Below are 25,055 nucleotides of genomic sequence, written 5' to 3'. Positions count from 1 at the left end.
AAAAGCAAATTCTGTCATTGTACAGTCTCACCAGAAAAATCTTAATTTCGTTATTATTGATCAATTCAGTTTCATCAATATTTGCCATTATTTGACTGATCTCACTGAGTGTGAACCCGCACCCAGCACTCAAGAGTGGCTTTAAACCTTAATTTGTTTTTTCAGAGAGTACACACCTAATTGAAGTCTGGCGGTTACGGTGCTGCTGGGAGCTCATTGTGCATTCTTATTTTCGAATGTATGCACGCATGCAGTTCGGGTGGGCTTACAAATCTGCTGCAAAGATATTTACCTTGCTGTTTAGATCAGCTTCTCGACTGAAAACTTCATGTTGGAAGAAACTGGCTGCAAATAAAAACATGTTTCACCTTTGAGATCCACATACTCTGTACTTTGTTCTTTTGTCAATCCCTTTGACCCTTGTTCTGGCTAAACCACAGATAACACATTGAAGGTCCTCTGCTTTATGATCAGTTGTTGGAGGTAGGTGAGGCGTAGCCATCGATCTTCTAAGTGGATGGGCATTGGGTTTGGTTGCCGTAGCTTTCTCAGAAGACTCAGATTCTTCTTGTGACTCAGTGGTTTCTGCAATTTTTTGACTAAATTATTCAAGCTTTTTTCCACGGTATACAACTTGTAGCACTTGTTGTTACAATGACAAAATATTTGATCCTCTTCGCCATCAGTTTCAATCTTTTGTGAACTTAGTTTTGCCGTATTTCTGAAGCATCTCGAACTGTCTTCTGTCCTGCCACAGTTGATGTTAGTTTTCTTTCGGATTAGTTTGGCATATGACACATTTTTCTTTGTTGGAGTCCTCAGATTTTGTAGTTAGCAATACTGTCAGGAGGTAAAGATTCTCTGCTACCACCTGCTTCGCTCATGTTTACGAATTTGAATCAACGAAATACCTGAAACAAAAACAATATTAAAATATATTACCAATATTAGTGCTAAAACAAATCATAGAGGAGCCCTTTTGGAAAATGGCGGAAGGGTTTCTCTGAGGAATTATTTTCTGTCTTCACAATGAAGTATACAGGGAGTGCAGAATTATTAGGCAAATGAGTATTTTGACCACATCATCCTCTTTATGCATGTTGTCTTACTCCAAGCTGTATAGGCTCGAAAGCCTACTACCAATTAAGCATATTAGGTGATGTGCATCTCTGTAATGAGAAGGGGTGTGGTCTAATGACATCAACACCCTATATCAGGTGTGCATAATTATTAGGCAACTTCCTTTCCTTTGGCAAAATGGGTCAAAAGAAGGACTTGACAGGCTCAGAAAAGTCAAAAATAGTGAGATATCTTGCAGAGGGATGCAGCACTCTTAAAATTGCAAAGCTTCTGAAGCGTGATCATCGAACAATCAAGCGTTTCATTCAAAATAGTCAACAGGGTCGCAAGAAGCGTGTGGAAAAACCAAGGCGCTAAATAACAGCCCATGAACTGAGAAAAGTCAAGCGTGCAGCTGCCACGATGCCACTTGCCACCAGTTTGGCCATATTTCAGAGCTGCAACATCACTGGAGTGCCCAAAAGCACAAGGTGTGCAATACTCAGAGACATGGCCAAGGTAAGAAAGGCTGAAAGACGACCACCACTGAACAAGACACACAAGCTGAAACGTCAAGACTGGGCCAAGAAATATCTCAAGACTGATTTTTATAAGGTTTTATGGACTGATGAAATGAGAGTGAGTCTTGATGGGCCAGATGGATGGGCCCGTGGCTGGATTGGTAAAGGGCAGAGAGCTCCAGTCCGACTCAGACGCCAGCAAGGTGGAGGTGGAGTACTGGTTTGGGCTGGCATCATCAAAGATGAGCTTGTGGGGCCTTTTCGGGTTGAGGATGGAGTCAAGCTCAACTCCCAGTCCTACTGCCAGTTCCTGGAAGACACCTTCTTCAAGCAGTGGTACAGGAAGAAGTCTGCATCCTTCAAGAAAAACATGATTTTCATGCAGGACAATGCTCCATCACACGCGTCCAAGTACTCCACAGCGTGGCTGGCAAGAAAGGGTATAAAAGAAGGAAATCTAATGACATGGCCTCCTTGTTCACCTGATCTGAACCCCATTGAGAACCTGTGGTCCATCATCAAATGTGAGATTTACAAGGAGGGAAAACAGTACACCTCTCTGAACAGTGTCTGGGAGGCTGTGGTTGCTGCTGCACGCAATGTTGATGGTGAACAGATCAAAACACTGACAGAATCCATGGATGGCAGGCTTTTGAGTGTCCTTGCAAAGAAAGGTGGCTATATTGGTCCCTGATTTGTTTTTGTTTTGTTTTTGAATGTCAGAAATGTATATTTGTGAATGTTGAGATGTTATATTGGTTTCACTGGTAATAATAAATAATTGAAATGGGTATATATTTTTTTTTGTTAAGTTGCCTAATAATTATGCACAGTAATAGTCACCTGCACACACAGATATCCCCCTAACATAGCTAAAACTAAAAACAAACTAAAAACTACTTCCAAAAATATTCAGCTTTGATATTAATGAGTTTTTTGGGTTCATTGAGAACATGGTTGTTGTTCAATAATAAAATTAATCCTCAAAAATACAACTTGCCTAATAATTCTGCACTCCCTGTACAGGGGTGTGGAATTTATTAAAATATCTACTTGTCCAGGGGACAGGTTGCTTCTCAAATCTACTTGTCCTGTAAAAAGATCTACTTGTCCCTTTGGTGCCATGTAGTGTGGCGACAAATTATGGCAGCAATTAATAGCCTCTCTGATTATGCCAGGGCTACTACCATAGTAGGGCTTGAATACTTGGAGTTTCAATCCCTACTGTAGCAATTTCCTTATTTTGCCACCTTTCTGCAGATCTGCATACTGGGGCTGGAGGAAGCAGTAAGCAATAGTACCAGGGCTGGAATACCTTTGAGTCTGCAAACCTACTAACCTGCATGTTTTAAAGATTTTTACCAGCTTCTCTCTAATATTTTCCCATAATAAGAAAGGTTGGACATTTACTCCTGACAATAGCAGAATTAGAACTTCTTCCAGGGTTGGGAAGAAAGTGGCTGGAGGGAAAATGAACTTGCAAATGCTCAATAGATTTTCACATGAGCACATCTACACATCGTATTTACCCACGCTAAAATACAGTTCACAAATATTTTATAGAGGTACGACATATACCATGGGTGCACTTTTGTGACTTTCTTTAAGAATTTGGGGCCACAAGTAGGTAGGTTCAGATTTGTGACCTGCAAATTACGAGTCGCAAATCCGAATGTAGGATGGTGTCCTTGACACCATCTGTGGGTCGCAATTTGCGACCCCCTCACGAATGGTGGCCTGCTGGAGACAGCAGACCACCATGTCTGTGACTGCTTTTCAATAAAGCAGTTTTTTTGGTTTTTTTTTGTAATGCAGCCAGTTTTCCTTAAAGGAAAACGAGATGCATAACAAAAACGAAAAATGAAACGTTTTCGTTTCATTTTTTCAGAGCAGGCAGTGGTCCGCTGCCTGCTCTGAAAAAATGTTTACAGTGACATTCACAATGGGGAAGGGGTCCCATGGGGATCCCTTCCCTTTTGCGAAAGTGTTAGCACCCATTTGAAATGGGTGCAAACTGCGATTGGTTTGCGCCCGCGTTCGCGGTCACAAAACAATCCTACATTGCACTGCGAGTTGCAATTAGGAAGGGAACACCCCTTACTAATTGCGAGTCGCAAACCCGTTTTGTGATTCGGTAACCAGGTTACTGAATTGCAAAACTGGGTTTGTGCATCGCAATGTGCTTTTTGCACGTCGCAAACAGCGAAAGTCGCTGTTTGCGACATGCAAAAAGCTACCTACATGTGGGTCTTGTTCCCTAATTAGGTCTGGTGTTAACAAAGACATTTTGTTTTTATTAAACTTCTATTTCTCTCTCTTTCGGCTGGCTTTAGTGAGTGATCGCATTCTGCTCTTCCACAAGGAGCATATTGCCACACAAAGTAGTTTTGTTCAGTGTCAGGAACTACAGTGGCAATCAGTGACGTAACGAAACTGGAGGGTGCCCCTTTGCAAAGAACATGGAGGAGCCTCCTCTCCAGACTCACTCAGGGCAGGTGCTGTGCTGACGGGGCCCCCTGGAGGGCGGCTGCGGGGCCTTTGTTATGCCGCTGGTGGCAACGTGTGCTTTAAGAGTTCAAAAACTTTTGGGGGGGGTTTTGCCAATGTTTGTTACAATGTTGAGGGCCTGGTAGCTCCCACAACAATAAAGTGTTACAAAAGTCATGTCAAAACAAGACACGCATTGATGAAACTAAAAGACTTATAAAAGTATGTCAGATCAGTTGGCTTTGTCAGTGTTTGTTTATTTTCATGCTTCCCATAATCGTGTTGAAAATGGTTACACTGATTTTCCATTAGAAATATTTTTGGGAAATACTAGCATGCATCAACACATTTTACTAAATGACACTTCATTTGCATATAATCAGAGAGCATTCTGGGAGCATTATACTTAGCCTCTTAGCCTAAACTTTTCAAACATGTGTGTACACGTTTTTATTTTTTTGTACTGGAACCAACGTCAGTAGTGAAGTGTGACCTTAAAACATTTATTTACAGCACACACCCTAATAATGCAGGCTTTCAAATAATGAACCATAAATACAAGTTCGAACAGCATTATCTTTTGGAAACACATTACCTCAACTGCAGAGAGTTCAACTCTCTGTAAACAGGCAGCCAAAGGGTTTGTGCTGCAGGGGGTTGGGCCTACTTGTCCCAAGGACAAAGTAAACATAAAAACTTGTTGGCCTTGACCCCAAACAAGATGTCCCGGGCGTCGGGCGATAGGAATTCCACATCCCTGGTATATAGGTCTCATGGTTCCTGAAATATTACATCATCACTGCAACAAATCTGCCATTTTTAAAAATGTCGCCTAGGAAAAAAATCTGTCCAAATTAGCAATGTCTACCCAAGCAAAATTACTTCTCTAATGATCCAAAAACACAAATCTAAAATGAAAATCTGTGGCCATACATTTTTTATGGAGGTATATCAAGGGGTCAGGACTACACATTCTGTTCTAGGTATTTTATTGGCTCTCAATGTTCTGAGGAAACAGATTCAAAATGATGATTGTGTAACAGATTCTTCAGGCACATCAGGATCAGTCTCTAGATTTTCAAAATGCTTATTTCCACATTCTGATTGACGAAAAGGTGTAAGATTTACCATGGGAGATGAGTATGTCCTGTCCTTTGGTATATCTTCTGCACTTGTGGTTTTCACTAAGCTGATGGGGACAGAAGTGGCCTATCACAAATGAAATGTTATTCAAAGTCAGTTGACCAGAACAATTCCTCAATCACTTCTGTTGTACAATCACACTTTTGTGTGGAGTGGTATTCGCCTTGAACAGAAACCGATCAATATTCAAACTGGTGCAAAAGATTGTTATTGGATTTTGCGCTGAACATGATCCTGCAATGAACCTTTCCTCCTCTGGGAGGAGTATACAATGCTCTCTATATGATCTCCACTTTACCCCAGCATCAGCCCGCAGGTTTGGTCATTGATAAGGTGGCTGGGATTGATGGATTTGTGCTTCTTTGCAATACTAATAAAAAATTTGAGTATTTGACCCTGTACTTGTGGGACAGGAGGAACCAATAATATGGTAATCCATCGGACAGGGTCCACAGTCCCTAGCATTTCCACATCAAGTTAAGTGTTGCAGTCTAACAGAAATGTCATTCCTGTTCTTTGAAGACCTACTTCATCTTGCCATAACCATTTGAACTATTGTGATTGGAGGGGTCCCATTTGGAATGGAGAGAACAGCTGAGAGACATCTTGCTCAAAGGCTGCACAGATACGTCTTTATTTTAGTTTTCTGGAGCTGAAACCCTAGGCTTCATTTGTTGATTGCTTTGATAGTTTGATGAACACCCCATCCCCGATCTCTTTCTCCTGTGAAAGCCCTGAATTGTGTACGTGACTGATCGCACAGTTCTGATACCTCATTTAGGCCAGAGTTCAGAGACATTCAGCCCAGATGAACTTACGTGTGTATCTGTCTACACCACAGCTATGTCATATGCATGATCAGAGAGCAAAGAACTGTCCGGGGATTCCAGTTCGGAATCTTTCTGTGACTATACCAGATTGTCCCCTGCTATGGCTTTATCGATTGCACAGCAGCCTTCTTTTCTTTCCCTGAACAAGACAGTGCTATATTACCCCACCCACAGTAGGAGGGCTGCTTTTCATTTATTCACCCGGGGGTTCTCAGCAGCCTTCCAGGGCATCATAATGGTGTGTTTGTCAACTATCAGGACGAGGTCCATAAACATAGTGGTCACCTTGTGTTTGGTGGGCCATGCATAACCTCCAGTAGACATGCCAAGGGGGTGCGATAGATCATCCGTTCTGTCACCTCATTCACACATTTTATTACCTCTTCCCAGACCTTACTCAGATCTGGACAGGCCCATACCATATGGAGCATTTCTGCCCCATCTTCACAGCATCTGGGGCAGATTGCTAGTTGTGCTCCAAATGTTTAAGTTTGTCTAGCATAAGATATGCTTGATGCAGGTAATAGAAGTTTGTAAGTTTAAACCTGGCATTGCGAGATATGTATTCATTACGATTGTGTTCCACTCTGCGTCTCCGATCAGGTGTGCAATATCCTCCTCCCACTTCTGTCTCAGATATACCAGAGGGGTGATGATGTCTGCGCTCAGTGCTTGGTATGAAATAGTGACAGCTTTGACCCTGCCAGACACGGTACAAAGAACCTGAATACAGTTGTGATCCTCAGGCTTCATCGTTCCCATTTACCAGTGGCCCAGTATAATCTCCACTGTTGCAGGATGGGTCAGAAACTACCCTCTGGGTAAGTCAACCATCTCTGAGAGATTGTCAAAAGTTGACAGCTCCCTGTCCTCATATAGGTCTCCTATTCAGGTAATGCCAAATGCTGACCAGTCTGAGAGTCTTCACAGCTCACCCCTCTCATTTAGGACCTCTACACCTTGCAGTAGGATGTCAGGAGAATACAGCAGGGGGGGTCCTCGTTCACTGGAGGCAGCTTAGCCAGCATTGCTGCATCACCTGTAGTTCCATCGGTTCCCCTGTGACAAGGTGTCTAGGAGTCAACAGAACCCGAAGCAATCCTCGAAGCCCTGGAGTTCCCCCAGTACAAGTCCATCCAGATATAACCACAAGTGGAGCCATTGGTTTGACCACTGGAGTTGGACCACTAGGTGGTATGCCTCCAGATCTGGAACTGCTAGTCAGTGATAGGTTGGTGTAGTTTAGCCATTGCCATCCTATGTCTGCTATCTTCCCACGTATTCTCAACCATTAGCAAGTCTATCTTACTAAACATGCTGTAGGGAATGGAATTGTGTAGAGTGGAGAAAAAAATACAGCATGTGGGGGAGAGCCACCATTTTTGCAATTAGTCCTGCTACTGATAAAGGCAGCTTTTTCCTGAAATCTACATGGCCACAAAGTGATCTTATGGCCACCCCTATAGTGCCATCCAAAACATCGCTTGAGTCATGATAGATTTTTACTCCCAATATTTCAGAACTGTCCCAGGAAAGTCCTTGCACTTCTCGAGGTTTGGTCGTATGAAGCCTTAAAGGAAACAAGTGTGACTTCTGCCAGTTAATGCAGAGGTCTGTAGTGTTCCTGAGGAGCTCCTGTCGTGATTGTGCTCCTTATAAATCGAACTCGGCATTGCGGAGAAACAATAGCATGACATCAGTATATAGTGCAATTTGGTGCATTATCCCCTTACGTTCTAAACTCTGATAGTGAGTCCCTTTGTGCCCCCTGCTAGCCAGTGGCTCCACTGCTGTAGCTAATAGAAGAGGGGACAGCGAGGGCACCCCTGCCTCGTTCTCCTCCCTCTATGTAGAAGTTGGAGATGACCCCTCCAGTACCAACACGTGCCATGGGATTAGTGTAAAGTAGCTTAGTCCATTGGATGAATCCTGGATCCAGGACCAGCTTTAGACATCACCTAATACAGATAGTCCCATCAAATGCTTTTTCAGTGTGGATGGAATTCAACACTGATCGGTCCTTGACTTGGATTAGGAGTTCCCACAATCGAAAAGAGTCTACAAATGTTGAGTGCTGTTCTGCGCTTTGGTATAAACCCACTTTGATCAGCACGAATACGGGTAGAAATGTACTTTTATAGTCTAGTAGCTAATGTACAAAAGTTTATAGTCCATGTTGAGCATAGACAATGGACAATATGCTCTAACAACCTGGGTGAGATGTCCCAGTTTCATCAAGGGAAATACTAATGCTTTACTGGAGGTTGCTGGTAAGCACTGCACCTCATGGGCGGCAGCATAAAGGTCAACGGTTTTGGGTGCCAACTCTTCCCCTTACGTGGCATAAAATGTCACTGTGAATTTATCAGTCCCAGGAACTTTGCTCCGAGCCATGGATTTGATAGCAGCTCGGATTTCCTGTATCGTAATGGACCCCCCCCTCCAGCTTCCTAAACCCCCTCTCCTAGGTGTGATAGGTAAACCAGTCTCAAGAAGTGAGCTATTGTTTCTGGCAACAAGGCACTGGGGGCAGCATACAACAGGGTGTAATATTCCTGACATTTATGGTTAATGTCTTTCTGTCCCAAAAATCTCCTCTGCCTGAATTGGACTCCACCTCCGGTATCAGCGACCCCCTTGACCATGATGTTGGCGAGCAAAGCTAATAGGGCGCCTGCTTTGTCTCATTCATCGTGAGCTCTGATCATGTACTCACAATAGTCAAAGCAGCACAGCTTCTCTGTGCGCCTACAGCTAGCAGTTCATTCGCCTCCCAGAGCTGCTGTTGGAGCATCAGGTTGCCAGGGCATACTCTCTCAAACCCCCTCAATGTCTCCTCCTGGGACTCCACCTCCCTCCCCATGGTATGTCTTACGCCAACCACCTGTGAGATGCTCCGGTCCTGCATTACAGCTTTAAGGGCATCCTTATCCAGCAAAGGAGATGTAGTTGAGTGAGCATTCTCATCAAAAAAGCTTGTATTGGCCTTTCCTGTGGTTTGAAAGATGGGATCTTCAAGATTTTCAACATGCAGACGCCAGTCAGGAATACAGGCTAGGGGCAACAGGAGAGGTATTCTGAATTTCAGACCGTCACAGGCACCCACACATAACAGAGACATGTGTCTAACCGTACATGCAAATCATGTATCCCAGAGTAAAACGAGTAGTCGCTAGTCTGAGGGTGTAACCGTCTCTAGGAATCAATTAGGCCCTCCTCTTTTGCCAGGTCATGAATGCCTTTTCCATTCGTGTCACAGTGGAGTCGCCCAACAGAGGGTGGGAGCGGTCAAAGGTCAGATCAGCTATGCAATTATAGTCCCACCGAGTATTATAGTGTGCGTCATGTAGGGGGCCAAGGTGTAGGACAAATAAGTTAAGAATCCACAGTGACCTGAGTTGGGGGCATAGACGTCAATCAATAATAGCATTTGTAAAGCGCAGCACTTTCACCTCTAAGGGTATTTGGGCGCTGTCACCAACAATAGTCAGGACCCAGCCCGCTGTAGTCAGGACCCGTCCAGCTAAATGGCCAGACAGCAGTACATACCTCCGACTGGGGTCAATCAATTCACTAGTTTTCTGGAACGGTACCCACACCAGGACCCCCGTAGCAAATGCGGAGTACATCTTTGCATTGATCTGTCCTCGCCACCTCCTTACCAGTGCGATCCTCTCAGGGCCAGTAAGGTGAATCTCCTGTAAAATAGCAATGTGAGCTTCCCGTCTTTTTAGATATGTATGTATTTTCTAGCGCTTGGCCAGGCTATTTAGTCCCCAGACATTACAACTAATGAAGTTATAAGTCATAGGGATGCCATGAGGCGTAGATTGAGTTGTGTTCTTTCTATGATTGAAAGCTAGCAATCTCAGTCCACTTATGCAAACCTTGATAGAGTGGAGGCAGAGATAGTGCAGCAAACATTCCCCAAAAAACCAAGAACAAATCCTCAATCCCCAGCCTCAGGATAAGAACAAACCTCCCCATCCAAACCAGCAAGCAGTCATACAAAAGTTGCACAGTCACCACCTGTACAACTCTCACATGGGGGGTGCCTTCAAGCAGGCACCTCCTGGCGTCACATCTCACAATCCATTACTAAAGGAAATATCACAGCTTAGCCTCCTTGTAACTTGGACCGTCTTAGAACAGGACTCCACTCTGGTTTTCTGTCATCAGGCACCTCTTCCACGCAAGCTCACCACCTGATGTCCTGTGCCTGTTCGTCAAATAAGGTCGTCCTTAGTCCCATGTGTGACCTGTGGGAGAGATACCACCGAGGTCTGGGAGGAGATCGAAGCATGATCCGAGTCCTCCATCTCCCTGTCTCCCTGCTCCAACAGCAGGTTAGAACCAGCTCCACTCAGGGCCACCACCACCTCCTGGCGTTCCTGCAATGCCTGAGAGCGGGATGGGCCTGTGTGTGGGGCTCCCCTCTCTCCAGGGGAGTCGCTCAATACTGTCCCAGGGCATGTGTGGGGTGGTGAAGAAATGCACTGTGTCGCCATGTGTCACTCAGTCATGCTGGGAACAGCATGGCATACTTTATTCCCAGTCTCCGAAGCTGTTTTTTGACATCTGTAAAGAAGGCCCTTCATTTTTGCACTTCTCTTGTAAAGTCAGGGAAAAACATTACTCTATGATTCTCTACTGCAGGGTTCTGCAAAGTCGGTCCTGGAGGGCCGGGTCCATGCCAGGTTTTTAGCATATCCACATTGAGAAAAAAGATGTTTCAGAAATCTACATTTTTCTAAATGTGGATATGCTAAAAATCTGACATGGACCCGGCTCTCCAGACTGACTTTGCAGAACCCTGCTCTACTGTGATCTTCCTTTTGGTGCAGCTTGTGCCAGAATATGATTGTGGTCTTTGAAATGCAACAACTTGTTGATTAGCGGCTTAGGGCTTTCTCCCAGCAATGGGGGCCAAGATGGGACCGGTAGGCTCTTTCTAATGCATAGAATGGGTAAAGTCCGTCTGAGGCTACCCCCCGGGCGGAGCCAGGGCTCTAAAAAAGCTGGTCATGTCTGTGCCAGGACTCTCAATATGTTTGGGCAAACCAATGATACAGTTATTATTTCTTCTGTCCCTGTTCTCAGCATCTCCTGCCCAGATTCTAGTGTTTTTCCTTTCCTCTCTACCGTCGTTAGTCTCTCTAGCACATTGGTGACATCGGGGTAAAGGTCATCCAGTGTCCTTTCCTCTGTAGTGACCCTATCAGCCAAACGACGACGATCATCACACAGTAGTCCCAGGTCTGGTATTGTGGTATCGATCTCAAGCTGAAGAGCTTCCCTTGATGCACCTATAGGTGGAGGTTAGTGTTGAGGGTTGCTTCACGGTGACCTCCATGTGTGGGCCCCACCATCAAAGCCATTTCTTCAGCAGTAGCAGTGTGACTGTGCTGGAAATGGTCCTTTTTTTGCAGGATTATCCCCAAACCTTTTGCCTTCTTCCTTCCCTTTTTTCTGATCTGTTTTTGCTGGTTTGTAGTCTCTGCGCACTTTACCACTTCGGATCAGTGCTAGAGTGCAAGTGCTCCCTGTGTAAACTGTATTGTTGAATTGGTTTATCCATGATTGGCATATTTGATTTACTAGTAAGTCCCTAGTAAAGTGCACTATATGTGCCAAGGGCCTGTAAATCAAATGCTACTAGTGGGCCTGTAGCACGGATTGTGCCACCCACATACGTAGCCCTGTGAACATGTCCCAGACCTGCCACTGCAGTGTGTGTGTGTGCATTTTTAAACCCACTTGCCAGGCCAAACCTTCCCTTCTACTGCATGTATGTCACCCCTAAGGTAGGCCCTAGGTAGCCCCATGGGAAAGGTAAAAGGTAGGACATGTACTGGTGTCTTTCATTTGTCCTAATAGTGACATTCTGCCAAATTCAATTTTCACTATTGCAAGGCCTATCCCTCTCATAGGTTAACATCAGGACTGCCTTTAAATATATTTTAAGTGCAGTTTTCCATTGGGAGCAGATAGCGATATGGTGTTTGGGGCCTCTGAACTGAATTTAAAAATACATCTTGTTGGTAAAGTTGTTTTTTAGATTGTCTGTGTGAAAATGCCACTTTTAGAAAGTGGGCATTTTCTTGCTTAACCATTCTGTGCCTCTGCCTGCCTGTGTAATCCACACAGTTGGACTGTTTGTGAATTCCCACTATACAGTGACACAAAGGGAGCTGGGGAGTATCCTGCATAAACTGATATCTCTCCTAGGCTAGAGTGGGGAGGGAGGACCTGACACCTGCACCTGAAAGGGCTATGCCTGTCCTCACACAACTCAGTCTCCAACCTCCTGGTGTGTTTGGGGGCAGGCCTGGGCAAGGCAGGATCTTGTGAACAACAGAGACTTTCTTTTGAAGTTTGGGTACTTCAAAGGCAGAAATGAGTAGAAGTATTGTAGCCAAAACTCCAGACTTTTAGAACACTTCTGGATGAAGATGAACCTCTGCCAAGGAGAAGAACTGGAGGATGATTACTGGCCCTTTGTTGTGTATGCTTTACTGGGGTCTTGCAGGTGCTGCTTCTGCCTTAAAGAGGACAAAGCCTGGACTTTGCTGTGTATCCTGCTTGTGAAGTATCTCCGAGTTTGAAGTAGAGCTTGCCTCTTGTTGGAAGTCTCAGGGATACCAAAGACTTCAGGTTCATCTGCCTACAGCACTGGGAACTGTGTGTATGTGCTGCAACAGAAGCAAAACTACCACCACGCAGTCAACTATGCTGCTGCCTTCACCGCGACCTCACACTGCCACATGGAGCCGTGCCCCACGTCGCACCGCAACTCTGGTCTCACTGATGCTGTAACTGAGCCGCTGCTTGCACCATGACGTGTGGGGCCCTCACACCGCAGCCTTGGCATCCCCGAAGCCGCCGCTCTATGCCAACGCCGCTGCCTGCATCACGGCCTGAGGACACCGCCCGAGAGGTACACAGAGCACCGTCCCGTCCCGCACCTCGGCTCTGGTCCACCGACGCCAGCGCCATCGACTCCAGCATCATCAGCAGATGAGCCTGTCTGCACTGCGACCCGTGTGCACCGCATGGAGCCCACCCCGTGTCGTATCGCCGCCTTGGGTCTACCGATGACAGTGGTTCAGTAACAACAACCCTGCTGCGTGCATCGCAACCTGGAGACACCGCACATCGCACAGCCCTGTTTCACACTGCCGCCCTGGTCTCACCGACGCCGCAGGATGGTGTTACCGAGCCGCTGCCTGCACCGTGACCTGTGGGCACTGCACGTGAGATCATCCTGCTTTTCACTGCAGCCCCGTTGCCATCAACGCCAGTACTCCTGACTTTGTCATCAGCCCAGAGTTCGATCTGCAACGTGTGTGACTTAAAAGGGCCTGACGACCCTGGCACCAGCCCCCGAAACAGACGCCAGCGATGCCACACTCCAGATCTCATTGCGAGGATCACAAAGTCCTTCATTTCCAAGTTACTGTTTGCAGGTCTTCCCAACACCGTAGCTGGTGCACGACGCTGCGATCGGCCTGAACTGTTGGATTTGTTGTTCACAACACCATAATAGCCCCATACGGAGCTATTGACTTCAAGGAACTGTATTTTTAAGCAGTTCTTGCAAAATGCAAAACTATATGTTGGATTTTTCTTGTTTTGGTCTTGTTTTACACAGATACGTTTTGGCTATTTTTCTAAAACTGGTGTTGAGTCCTTTTGTGGTGTTTTCACTGTATTACTGTGTTATATGCAAATGCTTTACACATTGCTTCTGAAATAAGCCTGGCTACTCATAGCAAGCTACCAAGGGGTGAGCAGGGGTTATCTGAGGTGGATATCTCCCTTGCCCTGACTGGAGTGAGAGTCCCTACTTCGACAGGCTGTAAACTGACTGCCGGCTAGAGATCCTATTTCTAACAGACTGAGATCGCTAATCTCCTTCTTTGTGGAGTATTTGCCCATTGTAGTCAGTATTGTGGTGGCAATAAACCAATGGCTGGCTCTGTATTCCTGGGTCCCGGTTATCGTGTCCATTTAGTGACCTGGCCCACTTGGCAAGTCGGTGAAAGGTCCATAGCCAAGTCAAGACACCGTGCCCTCAGTTTCCACGGACATGGTGTAGCTGCAGGTGTTTTTGTATGTGCTATTCAAATCAAGGAGAGGGACAGGGAGATTTGTGAGGTCCAGTGTACAGTCTCCCTAACTAACTAACTCGAAAAACACTAGAGTGCACTGTTCCTTAGAGAAGAGGAAAGTAAGAACACAGGCCCTCAAAACACTTCTGAAGTTAGAAGCAGGAGCCCTCACACATCCACTGGATGTCATACTTCATCATAGGGCTAGCTCCTCCTCAGACCGGTGCTGCAGTGTCTGACGGGCCCATTGGAGGGCTCTTTGCCGACGAACTTGAAAAAAGTGTGAGCTGTGGCAAGTGCAGTAGGAGTAAGGTAGACCTACTGTTGTAAAAAAAAAAAAAAAAAAAAAAAGTAGGGGGGAAAAGAAAGAAAAAAGACTTAAAATCGGCTCAAGGTCCTCAAAAAATTATTTAATTGGATTATGGGGATCTTGGTCAAGATTAAAAACACATAGGAGTGGGTAAGGAATAATGCTCCACCACTCAACTTGTCCAAAAGAAAGACTAGTGGGGAAATTTCCTGCTAGCTATAATGTTTCATGCCTCTAGGGTCCAAACGTATCACATGGCGCTTCATCAGGATCAAACAAACATATACCCCCTAAACTTTATGTAGCAAATCCTCACCTCAATAATATAAGGAAAAGAATAAAATTACATTGAAATAAGACGACACATCTATAAACCTAAATAAGCGGGAACCCTCCTACACTGAGGACCGGGTTCCTTAGGAAAATGCAGGCCACAGGACAAACGTCATTCGTTTGTGCACGCGGTCCAATGCCGGCAAACCTACCCGACGGCCGCATTCCCGGAAGTCTTCTTTCTTGTAGTCTTTTTTCAATGTAAGTTTATTCTTTTCGTATGCTCCTGGTGCGAAACACGTAGTCTGCACTCATGCTGCTTTCTGAAATTAATGACAATGTAAAAAACATATTTCTGTTTAATAATGACATACTAGAAGTGTGGCTTTGCCTTTGAAGATATAAAGACCTGTTAGTGGCACATTTTCTCTGCCCTTTCAGCCAACGCTGCATAGACAGGCCCAGGACATGCAGTGATCAGCCCTGTCGTAAGAGATGCAGTCTCTTCCCAATTATACAGGAAAAAGAGTGCTAGGTATGTATTTAGAAGGGGTATGGCAGAACATGAACTAATCCATGGGTACAACACTCAGGTAAGAAAGCAGAGGAACAGTGGAGGTTCAAAATACACATGAACTTCCACTGGGGGACAAATTGAGAAGTACCAGAGGAGACAAGGTACCCTCATATGAAGTTTAGTCATACTGTAAACAGCAGAAGGCTGATAAAGCAAGACAATGATAGAGGGTTTTTCAAAGTGACGAGCATAGTTAAGTGACTTGCATAATCAATATTACAGTTTTTCTCGGGTGAGCAGACTTAAAATATAAATTAAATTGTAAGAAGCAGTGTATGGGAATCGACTGCTCTAAGTGAACCTGGCTGTTAAGAAGTTTTGACAGAAAAGTTACAAACAAAAGAGAGTAGACATTGGTGGAGGCAAATTGAGCAAGCAACAGGTAGCACAGGTATCTTTAAAGGAATTGGGAAGAATCACAGTTTAGCAAAGGAGTTGTTAAGGAATGTGCTCACTATGGAAGACAGACTTAAGTACAGGAGGGATCAGGCAGCAGGATAGGGTTAAGAATGGCAAAGTTTGCCCAGCATGAGAGAGGAAGGAGAAGGCTTGTCAAAGAGAGATGACAGTAGGTTGATAACGGAAATGGGTATTAAAGAGGAGAATGAGTGAAGGAGATATTTTTTTTTTATGAAGCAAAATAAGTGGTAGTTAAAAGAAGAAAGATGGATCAGGTAAGTTAGAGATGAACAAGCCACTCTGTCTGGATGAAAAGTGACAGAGTGGGAAGAGAAAATAGTTTAAAGTTCATTGGTAAAGTTGTAGATCAGCATACTGCTTGTCGATGGATAGCAGGTGAGTACAATTGTCCTTTGTTTAAGCAGAGCGGAGTTATTAGGAGTCATGGTATTAAAAATGGGGCCTCTAGTTAGCAGTGGTTTGCACCCTGTCAAAATAGGGACCCTAACTCTAGTCGGGGTAAGGGAGTCACACAGCTATAATAACCCTTGCTCGTCCCCTTGGTAGCATGGCACCAGCAGAGTCTGCCGTATCTCAGAGGCAAAGTGTAAAGTATTTGTATACACACACACACACAAAGTAACATAGTGAAAACACTACAAAATGACTCTACACCAGTTTAGAAACATAGCCAATATTTATCTGAGTAAAACAAGACCATGACACGAATCCAACATACAAAAGTCAAGATATAACTTTTTAAACGTTTAGGCAAGTCATAATCCATGGGAATCAATAGATGTATTTCTTTAGCACAAAGTACCTGGGATGCGTCAAAAAGAAAGACGATGCAGGTTACGGGGAGGTGAGGTGCCGGGAAAACACAGCAATCCATTGGTTCCATACTGCACAGAGGAGGTGATGCGTGGATTCTTTCCATGCAGGTGAGACGATACCTCGGTTCCTTAATGGCAGTGAAGGTGATGCGTCGATTCTTTCCTCTCAGGAGAGGTGATATGTTGATTTCTGGCCAAGGGGCCTCGGTTCCTTACTTTGGTGCTGGGTCAATGAGAAATCGGCATCCATGGACGATGTGTAGAAAATCCCACGGTGAAATTGATGCATGGATTTTCTCCTTCCGTTCACCAGATTGCACTACCAATGGCCCAGGGACTGGGGTCGACACCACTTGGCAAGTCAGGACTCTTAGTAGAAGAGCGCTAGCACTAGCAGAGGAAGTCTTTGAAGTCCCTGAGAGTTCTTAACAATAGGCAAGCTCAGTCCAAGCCCTTGGAGAACCTTTGGAAGCAGGATGTAAAAAGCCAAGTCCAGTTCTTTTACTCCCACGACAGAAGCTGCAGGCCAGCACAACAAAGCAACAGGCAGTGTGGCAGTCCCTCCTACAGAATCCAGCTCTTCTTCCTGGCAGAAGTTGCTCAGTCCAGAAGGATTCTAACTATGTGGTGTCAGAGGTCCAGTACTTATACTGGTCTCTGTCTTTGAAGTAGGCAAGCTTCAAAGATAAGTCTTCTTTTAAACTTGTATTTATCATTTTTTGCAGTAGAACAGCCAAATAAGACCTAGGAGGAAGAAAAAAAAGAAAGGGGTGTAACATCAGCCCATTTACACAAAGGATTGTAATAAGTGTTCGCAGAGCTTCAATACAAGGACTAAACACTTAGTGATATCACAGTTGCATAGAGGGAGGCATGTCCATAATAACTGTCAAAGTCCATAAAAAGGAATAGCAGGTAAACATCAAAATGTCTGTGAACTATTTCAAGAGCATACAATATATCAAGGGGTAAAGGTGTCCATGTGTGAGCTGCAACACTAGGGCATATTTATTTAGTATCTATTCGGTCATGCTCTGGTTGTTCTTGCCGTTGTAGGTAAGTGCAAAGCGGTTGCTGGATAATCTTATAGCATGATGGGGGAGTTAGTAGTGAGGCATAGATCTCACTGGTAGTGTCTTAAGCCATCCAGCCACTGCTGGGCTGTGTCTGCTCCCCCATTGTAGGGCGATTTTATGCTTTGCAAGAAGCAGCGGTAGGACAGTGAATCTATGGATTCCTTTGGGGACATCGCGCATACAGCCCAAAAAGGTGAGGAGGGGGTCTGGGGTGAGAGAAAGTCCCACATGGAAGAAAACTGAGCAAAAATGTCCACCTAGAACCCTCCAACAGCAGCACACGTCCGTGTGAGATGTGCAAAGTATGCATCATCAAAGCATCAATTTATGCCTGTGGGGAGACTAGTTTGGTTTGCTGGCAACAGTAATTTCAGATTTGTCTGTTTAGGGTGTTGCAACTCGATCTCCCATAAAGCCTGGATCCAACCAGATCTGGTTGGTAAGAGATTGAGAGAGACAAGTGCGATAGAGTTTGGAAATGAGATGCCTACCATCTGACTCATTGATCAATGCAATGGGTGGGCGAACTCCTCTGGGACAAGTGAGTAGGAGGGGATCTGTGCGCACAATGTGCTGTAAATGCCCCACTTTACGAAGTGATCTAGTGGGGTCGCAGAGGTAAAGCGCACTTCATTGATGTGAGTGATAACTTGTCCATCAGGAAGAAGGACTCTGGACATGTGTAGTGGTGTCTTCTCAGGGTGTCCTTGACCAGAACTTCCAGAGTAGGCAGTAGCCATTGGTTATCTGCAAGGGGTAGTGATGGGAAGTATAGTAGAGTTGCCCCCAAGAGTTTGAGTAATTTCCACCAGGCCCAGCAGGTAGTGGAGTCTGGATGTCTGTGTGGTCCAGGGGTATACCACACGTAAGATGAGAGAGCAGCGGGACCCTGCTTCCTTAATCCCATTCGGGTTTATCATATAGAAGACGTGCATCTCCCTGATACCAGTGATGCGCATATTGACATTGCGTGACTAGGTAGTATCGGAGATGTGGTGCCCCGAGCCAACTCGTTTGTAGGGAAGCAGTAAGGAATCCCAGCCTACGCATAGCCTGTGGGCCGCCCATACCAGTTTGAGGAGTAAACTCCGAAGTGTGGTGAAGAAAACATTGGTTAAGGGGATTGGTATGTTGAGAAACAAGTATAGGAAACCCTGGAAGACCACCCTTTTAATTATGGCTGTTTGTCCAACCTTGGAGAGTCAGTCAGATCCAGCCCTTGATCTGTGCTGTGAAGCGATCAATTGCCGGATCATAGTTCAGACTGATAACCTGGTCTTTATCATGGTATACGTTGATGCCTAACTATTTGATGGTATTTTCACACCACTTTAAGGGGTAATTGTATGTCACCTGAGTTGTGGCGTCTGTTAACAGGAACAGTTCCGACTTGTCCCAGTTTATTTGAAGACCGGAGCGGCGGCCAGATCTCAAGATCTCCTGGTTAATGGGGGCTAGATTAACTGTGGGTTGTCGTATGAACATCAGGATATAGTCTGCATATGAAGAGAGAAATAAAGGGCCTGTTGTGAGCTGGATACCTTGATGGAGATGTTTTCTTGTAAGAGCCGAACCAGCAGGTCCATGGCCATAATAAATAGTATCAGGGACAGCGGACATCCCTGCCTTGTCCCCCTGGTTACTGTAAAAGAGGGAGTGAGTGAGCCGTTGGCTCAAATCTGAGCTGTTGGTTGTGAATAAAGAAGCATTAGTAGGGAGGTGAACCCCTTTAGAAGTCCCAGTTTCTGGAGTGTAGCTAGCAAAAAAGGCCACCCAAGGGAGTCGAAGGCCTTCTCTGCATCTAGGTGCGCCGCCGGGATCTCAGGGGAGACTCTGTTCAGGACTGAAAATAAAGTATGCAGATTTAGACAGGTGGAACGGTGTGGTATGAACCCAGATTGCAGAGGTGAAATAATAGTCTCAGGCAGGAGGGAGAGCTAGGACTCAATTATTTTGGCCAAGATTTTACTATCAAAATTTAAGAGTGAAATTGGTCTGTAGGATTGGCAGATGAGTGGGTTCTTTCCAGGTTTGGCAATGCCTCTCGGAGGGTGGGAGGTAGGGTCCCAAGTTCAAGTGATTCGGTGTACATGGCCAGTAGATAGGGACCAAGGAACTGTTTGTAGGTTTTATAAAAGAAAATCCTGTGAGGCAATCCAGTCCAGGGGCTTTGGATCCATCAAGGGACTCAGTTGCATTGAGTACCTCCTCTTCAGTAATTGGTTCTCTAAGATATTGCTGTTGCGGTGTGGAAAGCCATACCATAGCTATCTCAGAGTTAATTCGTCATGTCCCTCGCTCTTCCTGGGTGACGATAGGTTATAGCTTGGTGTAGTGTCTTGAGAGCTATGAAAGTACAGCCCACTATTCATAATACAGGTCCCATCCTCAAGCAGTAGCTCAGGGATATTTTCAGTGCTCTTGTGTGGGCAATGTAGTCGTACCAGCGTACAGCCCGGGTGTTAGCCCTCACTGTATTACCTGGCTCTGGCATAGTTACCATTATGTGTCACTTCTCAGTCCGCTAGTTCGCAGAACATATCCATTAGGGAGGCACGGTGCAGGAGTTGCGGTGCTGAAGGAGATTATGCATCCGCCTCATCAATTTCTCACAGGGCTGCCTCTACCCATGTGAGGTAATTTCGGATGGTGCAAAGGATACCAGCGTATTTGGATATGCACACGTCCCGGATATAGGCCTTAAAAGCCTCCCAGAGAGTGGCTTGTGCTCAGCTCAAAGAAATTGACTGTTGATGTACATAGCTCTTCATGGAAGAAGTCATCATGAAGGGCATTGAAGGGAAAGCGCCAACCTTGCTCAGCGCCACCCCCAAATGGGATGCTCAACATAGCCTGGACCGGGGCATGGTCGGACAGTGTGCATGGGTGCAAAATTATTTCGCTTTGCCCGGGGAGGGTCTTTAATGGCAATAGCCAGTAATCTAGGCGAGACCAGGAGTTATGCGATGCTCAGAACGTGTGCCTGGGATCTGTGTCATGTAGATAGCGCCATGCATCTCAAAGGGAGTAATCAGTACAGATGTCTCGAAGGACTCAGAGCGACTGTGGCTGGCCACAGGGTGTTCGTTTCTGATGTAGTCTATTAGAGGGTCAAAGTAAAAATTGAGGTCACCACCTAAAATAACAAGCTCATCGTCCGCTCGCTGCACGGAGTTCCTGGACCAATTCTGGTGTTTCTGCATTCAAGTGTAGACATTGAATAACAGAACACTGTGGCCAGCCAGGAGACCCGTGACTACTATGTACCTGCCCTCTCTGTCCGTGCCAGTGACCCTGGGGGCAAAGGGGATTGATTGGTGTATTAGTATGCAGACCCTGCAAGAGTACATGCTGTGTGCGGAGAAGTAGCTATGAGGGCTCCAAGAGGATGCAGATATATGTGTTGTGTTGGCGGCAAGGCAGATCTGTGGTAAAAAGGCTATTTTCACGCCATGGCTGTTAAGGTATGCCCCTGATGTTCCATGTAATTAGTGGGATCTCGACCTGTGGGTTGGTAACATTATGTGACATGGCCATGAAGTGCTAGAATGCGGTAACAGACATCTGACTGCCGAAGTGGTAGGGCCTTCCATCTATTTAGGGAAATAAAAACATAGGACAACAAACACCCTGCCCTACACCCACAAAAAAGTAAATCATGTAACACTCTATAAAACTAAGTAAGGAGTAATGCGGCACCACGGGGAGTGAGCAATGCTACCGCATCTGGTCCTCAATCTCAGAGGGTGAGAAAAAGGAGGATAGAACTTAGAAAACAAATGGCAGTGAAATATTTTACACAGTCACAACCAAAGGGAATCGCAGCACAAAGCTGCTAGAGCGACCCCCGACCCCACCAAATGCTGGTCCATGACCGCCAGAACCAGTCAGTCCGGTGGGAAAAGATCTGTACTGTTTGTAGCATGTAGTTCCAAGGAGGATGGTTCCGGCATGTCATGTCCAGGGGGTGAGCAGTCCTTGGCACACTGCTTACAAAACCCAAGGGTATCCATTGGAGTGTCAAAGAACCGTGTCTTGCTGTTGACGCGCAATAGGGCTGAATATAACATGCCGTATCTGAGGCCCAAATGGCTGAACGCAGCTTTAGCTTAGTAGAATTCGCGATGTGCCTCCTGGACCACCAGGGTGAAGTCTGGATAGAAGGATGGGTTAGAGCCCTGGTATTGCATCTGGCCTTGTTCAGGAGCAAGCCGGGCCACAATGTTGCGGTTCCTGAAATTTAACAAGTGTGCTATTATTGGGCGTGGCAAGCCCTAGGAGGAGGCCGTGGCCCCAGAGTGTGATGTGCATTCTCAACTACAAAAGTAGTGGTAAAGTGTTCATGACTGAATAACTCCGTCGGGAGACTCTATACAAATTGGTCCATCTTTCCGTTTGCCATGGATTTCACAATGCCAGCTATCCACAAATAAGTCCCTGGTAAGAGGTAAGCACAGGGTAGGAGCCCCGACCCACAGCCAACAATGAAACCACCGAGGCCAGGGCCTCCACCCGCGGCGTGCTCCACAGGAGATCGGGCCCTACTCCACTCAGGTTTTACGGCCTGGGGCATCCTCCTGAAGTTACGGGTGGGCTCCAGGGAACGGTCCCAAAATTGTAGGCCCTAGCGCCGCATCAGAAGTCCATCTGACTCGTATGAGTGGCATCAGAGGGGAGGTAGGCGGGTGCACACAACCAGTATACAGTTTCTGCGCCTAGTAGGGTTCAGCAGCCATACGCCTCAGGCTCATCCGTGGTCCCTGTCACCACGGCGCCTCCAAGGCATGGGCCGGTCCGATCACTGTCGGCAGGGGTTCTGCACCCCCAGTCCCGCCCCATTCATTGGCCCTGAACTGTCTGGGCAGCCCGCTATCTCATAGGTGCCTGGGCTGCTCTGATGGTTAAAGATGAGTCGTGCTCAGCCTTTGTTTCAGGATATCAAGGGATTCAGAGGCTGGAGTCTCATCACCTTGCGACCATTTTGGATGCCAACATGGCCACACCCAACAAAGAGAAGTGTTTGTAGTGCACAAGACCCTGCCCGTCCCTGCCCTGGAAAACAAACTCCCAAGGGGTTGGAGACTGCTTTGTGTGAGGACAGGCACAGCCCTATTCAGGTGCCAGTGTCAGCTCCTCCCACCACTCTAGCTCAGGAAGACCCATCAGGATATGCAGGGCACACCTCAGCTTCCTTTGTGTGACTGTCTAGAGTGAAGGCACAAACAGCCCAACTGTCATCCTGATAGATGTGTATTCAGCAGCCAGACAGAGAAAGGTTAAGCAAGAAAATGCCCACTTTCTAAAAGTGGCCTTTTCAAACTTAGAATGTAAAAACCAACTTCACCAAAAGATGTATTTTTGTAATTGTGAGTTCAGAGACCCCAAACTCCACATCTCAGCCTGCTCCCAATGAGAAATTAACTTAAAAGATATTTCAATACAATCACCATATTACCCTATGAGAGAGCTAGGCCTTGAAAAAGTGAAAAACGAAATTAGCAATAATTCAATATCACGACATGTAAAACACACCAGTATATGTTCTACCTTTTAAATACGCTGCACCCTGCCCCAGGGCTGCCTTTGGCCTACCTTAGGAGTAACGTACAGGCAATCAAAGGGAAGGTTTGGGCCTGGCAAGTGGGTGCACTTGCCAGGTGACATGGCAGTTTAAAACTGCACACAGAGGCACTGCAGTGGCAGGTCGGAGACATGTTTGGAGGGCTACTCATGTGGATGGCACAATCACTGCTGCAGGCCCACTAGTAGCATTTGATTTATAGGCCCTGGGCACACTTGGTGCAATATACAAGGGACCTACTAATAATTCAGATATGCCAATCATGGAGAAACCAATCACCAATACAATTTAGACAGAGAGCATATGCTCTTTAGCATTGATTAGCAGTGGTTAAGACCTCAAACAAAAACAGGTTGGAAAAAGTAGGAGGAAGAAGGCAAAACGTTTGCCGATAACCCTGCAAAAAGGGCAAGGTCAAACACACAGCTATGTTGGGATATGGAGAAAGAAGTAAGGGCCTCATGTATATACTACTTTTTCAGTCCCAAACCCACTGAATTGTCTTTGTGACGTCAAAAATCGTTTTTGCTTCAGTATGACCTGTATAAATGATTTTTCTCAACCCACATTCGGTCTCAGAAGACTGACAAAATTACCAATTTCTAAGTTGGGGTGGTAAGCCATTCACATAAGGAAAGGAGTTCCTTTCGGACCCCTTCTACTTTGTGAATGTTAAAACTAAAATAAAAAATATTTGTTGGATAAGAGGTGGTTGACCCCTGGACCAACTCAAACAAAATTAAAAAAAGAACAGACCTGTTTCTTTTAAGGTGCAAGGTTTAGTTTATTGAAAGGCGATCACAGCAATGGTGGTCTGATGACCCTAGCAGGCCACCATCCTTGTGGTGGCTATCAATCGGAGTAAGTCCAATTTGTGACCTACCTCATTAATGTTCATGAGGTAGGTAGGATTATGACCCACTCTGAATAAGAATTTTATAAACGGACCTGTTGCATAGGACGGTTTGTAAAATTATTTATTGGTCTCAGAAATACTGGTTGCAAATCCCGACCAGGTTTTCGGGATTTTGTGGCAGCAATTCAAACCAAACATCTAAAGTCTAAAACAGATGATTAGTGGACTAGGTGGTCTGAAGCAGTACTGAACAAATATCTGTAACAGCCTTTGTAAGGAGACTGGAAAATGACAAAAAGGATGGCAAGAGAATTAATAGAAATGAGGGTGTGGGGGGACGAAAGAGACACAGTTGTCAGAAGAAGAGCAATTGAGGAGTTTGAAAAATACTTGAAATGTTGCCTATGGCCGAGACCTTATTCATTTCTATGTTTCTTTTGCTTAGGTCGTGGTGGAAATGCCTGGATCAGCCCTATAGGCTGCGCTATGTTCACGTTGCATATCTCCATCCCTCGGACGTCTCAGCTGGGCGAAAGGATCGCATTCATTCAACACCTGATGTCTCTGGCAGTGGTGGAGTCGGTAAAATCAATACCTGGATATGAGGTATTTTATGTAAATATATGTCTTCCCATTTTCTGAAAAAGATAGTTTTTCCCACGCATAGACACCATTAGCTGTACCACTTCTAGCTTGCCTTTTCTTCCTGCACTTTATATTGCCATTTCTTTGCATATCATTTCCTCGCATATTGACATATTTTAAACCAGCTTCCTGCTCTTTCTGCTTTTTTAGGACTAAGCAGGTACTTAGGACTTCCTACTACCAGCAGTTTTCTATTTTCTCTGTTCGTTTCATTTAGGTGTCTAAATAAAGGAGAGGTGGCACCACCATGAAATACAAACCATCCATACCCTGTCCCTACCTGTGAAACCTGGTTGGGCCCCTTTTTGTAGTTTTCTAAGATTCAAGAAAGGCGAAAGTCAGCTCTGTGTT

At 45.6% G+C, this 25,055-nt stretch overlaps 1 protein-coding gene across 4 annotated transcripts in view; it reads left to right on the top strand.

Moving 5' to 3' along the window:
- Positions 1 to 25,055, top strand: part of HLCS (holocarboxylase synthetase) — a 678,650-nt gene that overhangs the window by 580,624 nt on the left and 72,971 nt on the right. For all 4 annotated transcript variants that reach the window (XM_069202536.1, XM_069202535.1, XM_069202537.1 and 1 more), the window contains one exon: positions 24,505 to 24,665. In XM_069202536.1, coding sequence (XP_069058637.1) covers positions 24,505 to 24,665 — 161 coding nt within the window. The remainder of the gene's footprint in view (positions 1 to 24,504; positions 24,666 to 25,055) is intronic.

The sequence above is a fragment of the Pleurodeles waltl genome, chromosome 8 (assembly GCF_031143425.1).
Source record: "Pleurodeles waltl isolate 20211129_DDA chromosome 8, aPleWal1.hap1.20221129, whole genome shotgun sequence".
Classification (NCBI taxonomy): domain Eukaryota; kingdom Metazoa; phylum Chordata; class Amphibia; order Caudata; family Salamandridae; genus Pleurodeles; species Pleurodeles waltl.
The sequence above is the reverse complement of the archived record's forward strand: the minus strand, read 5'-3'. Positions and strand labels throughout refer to the sequence as shown.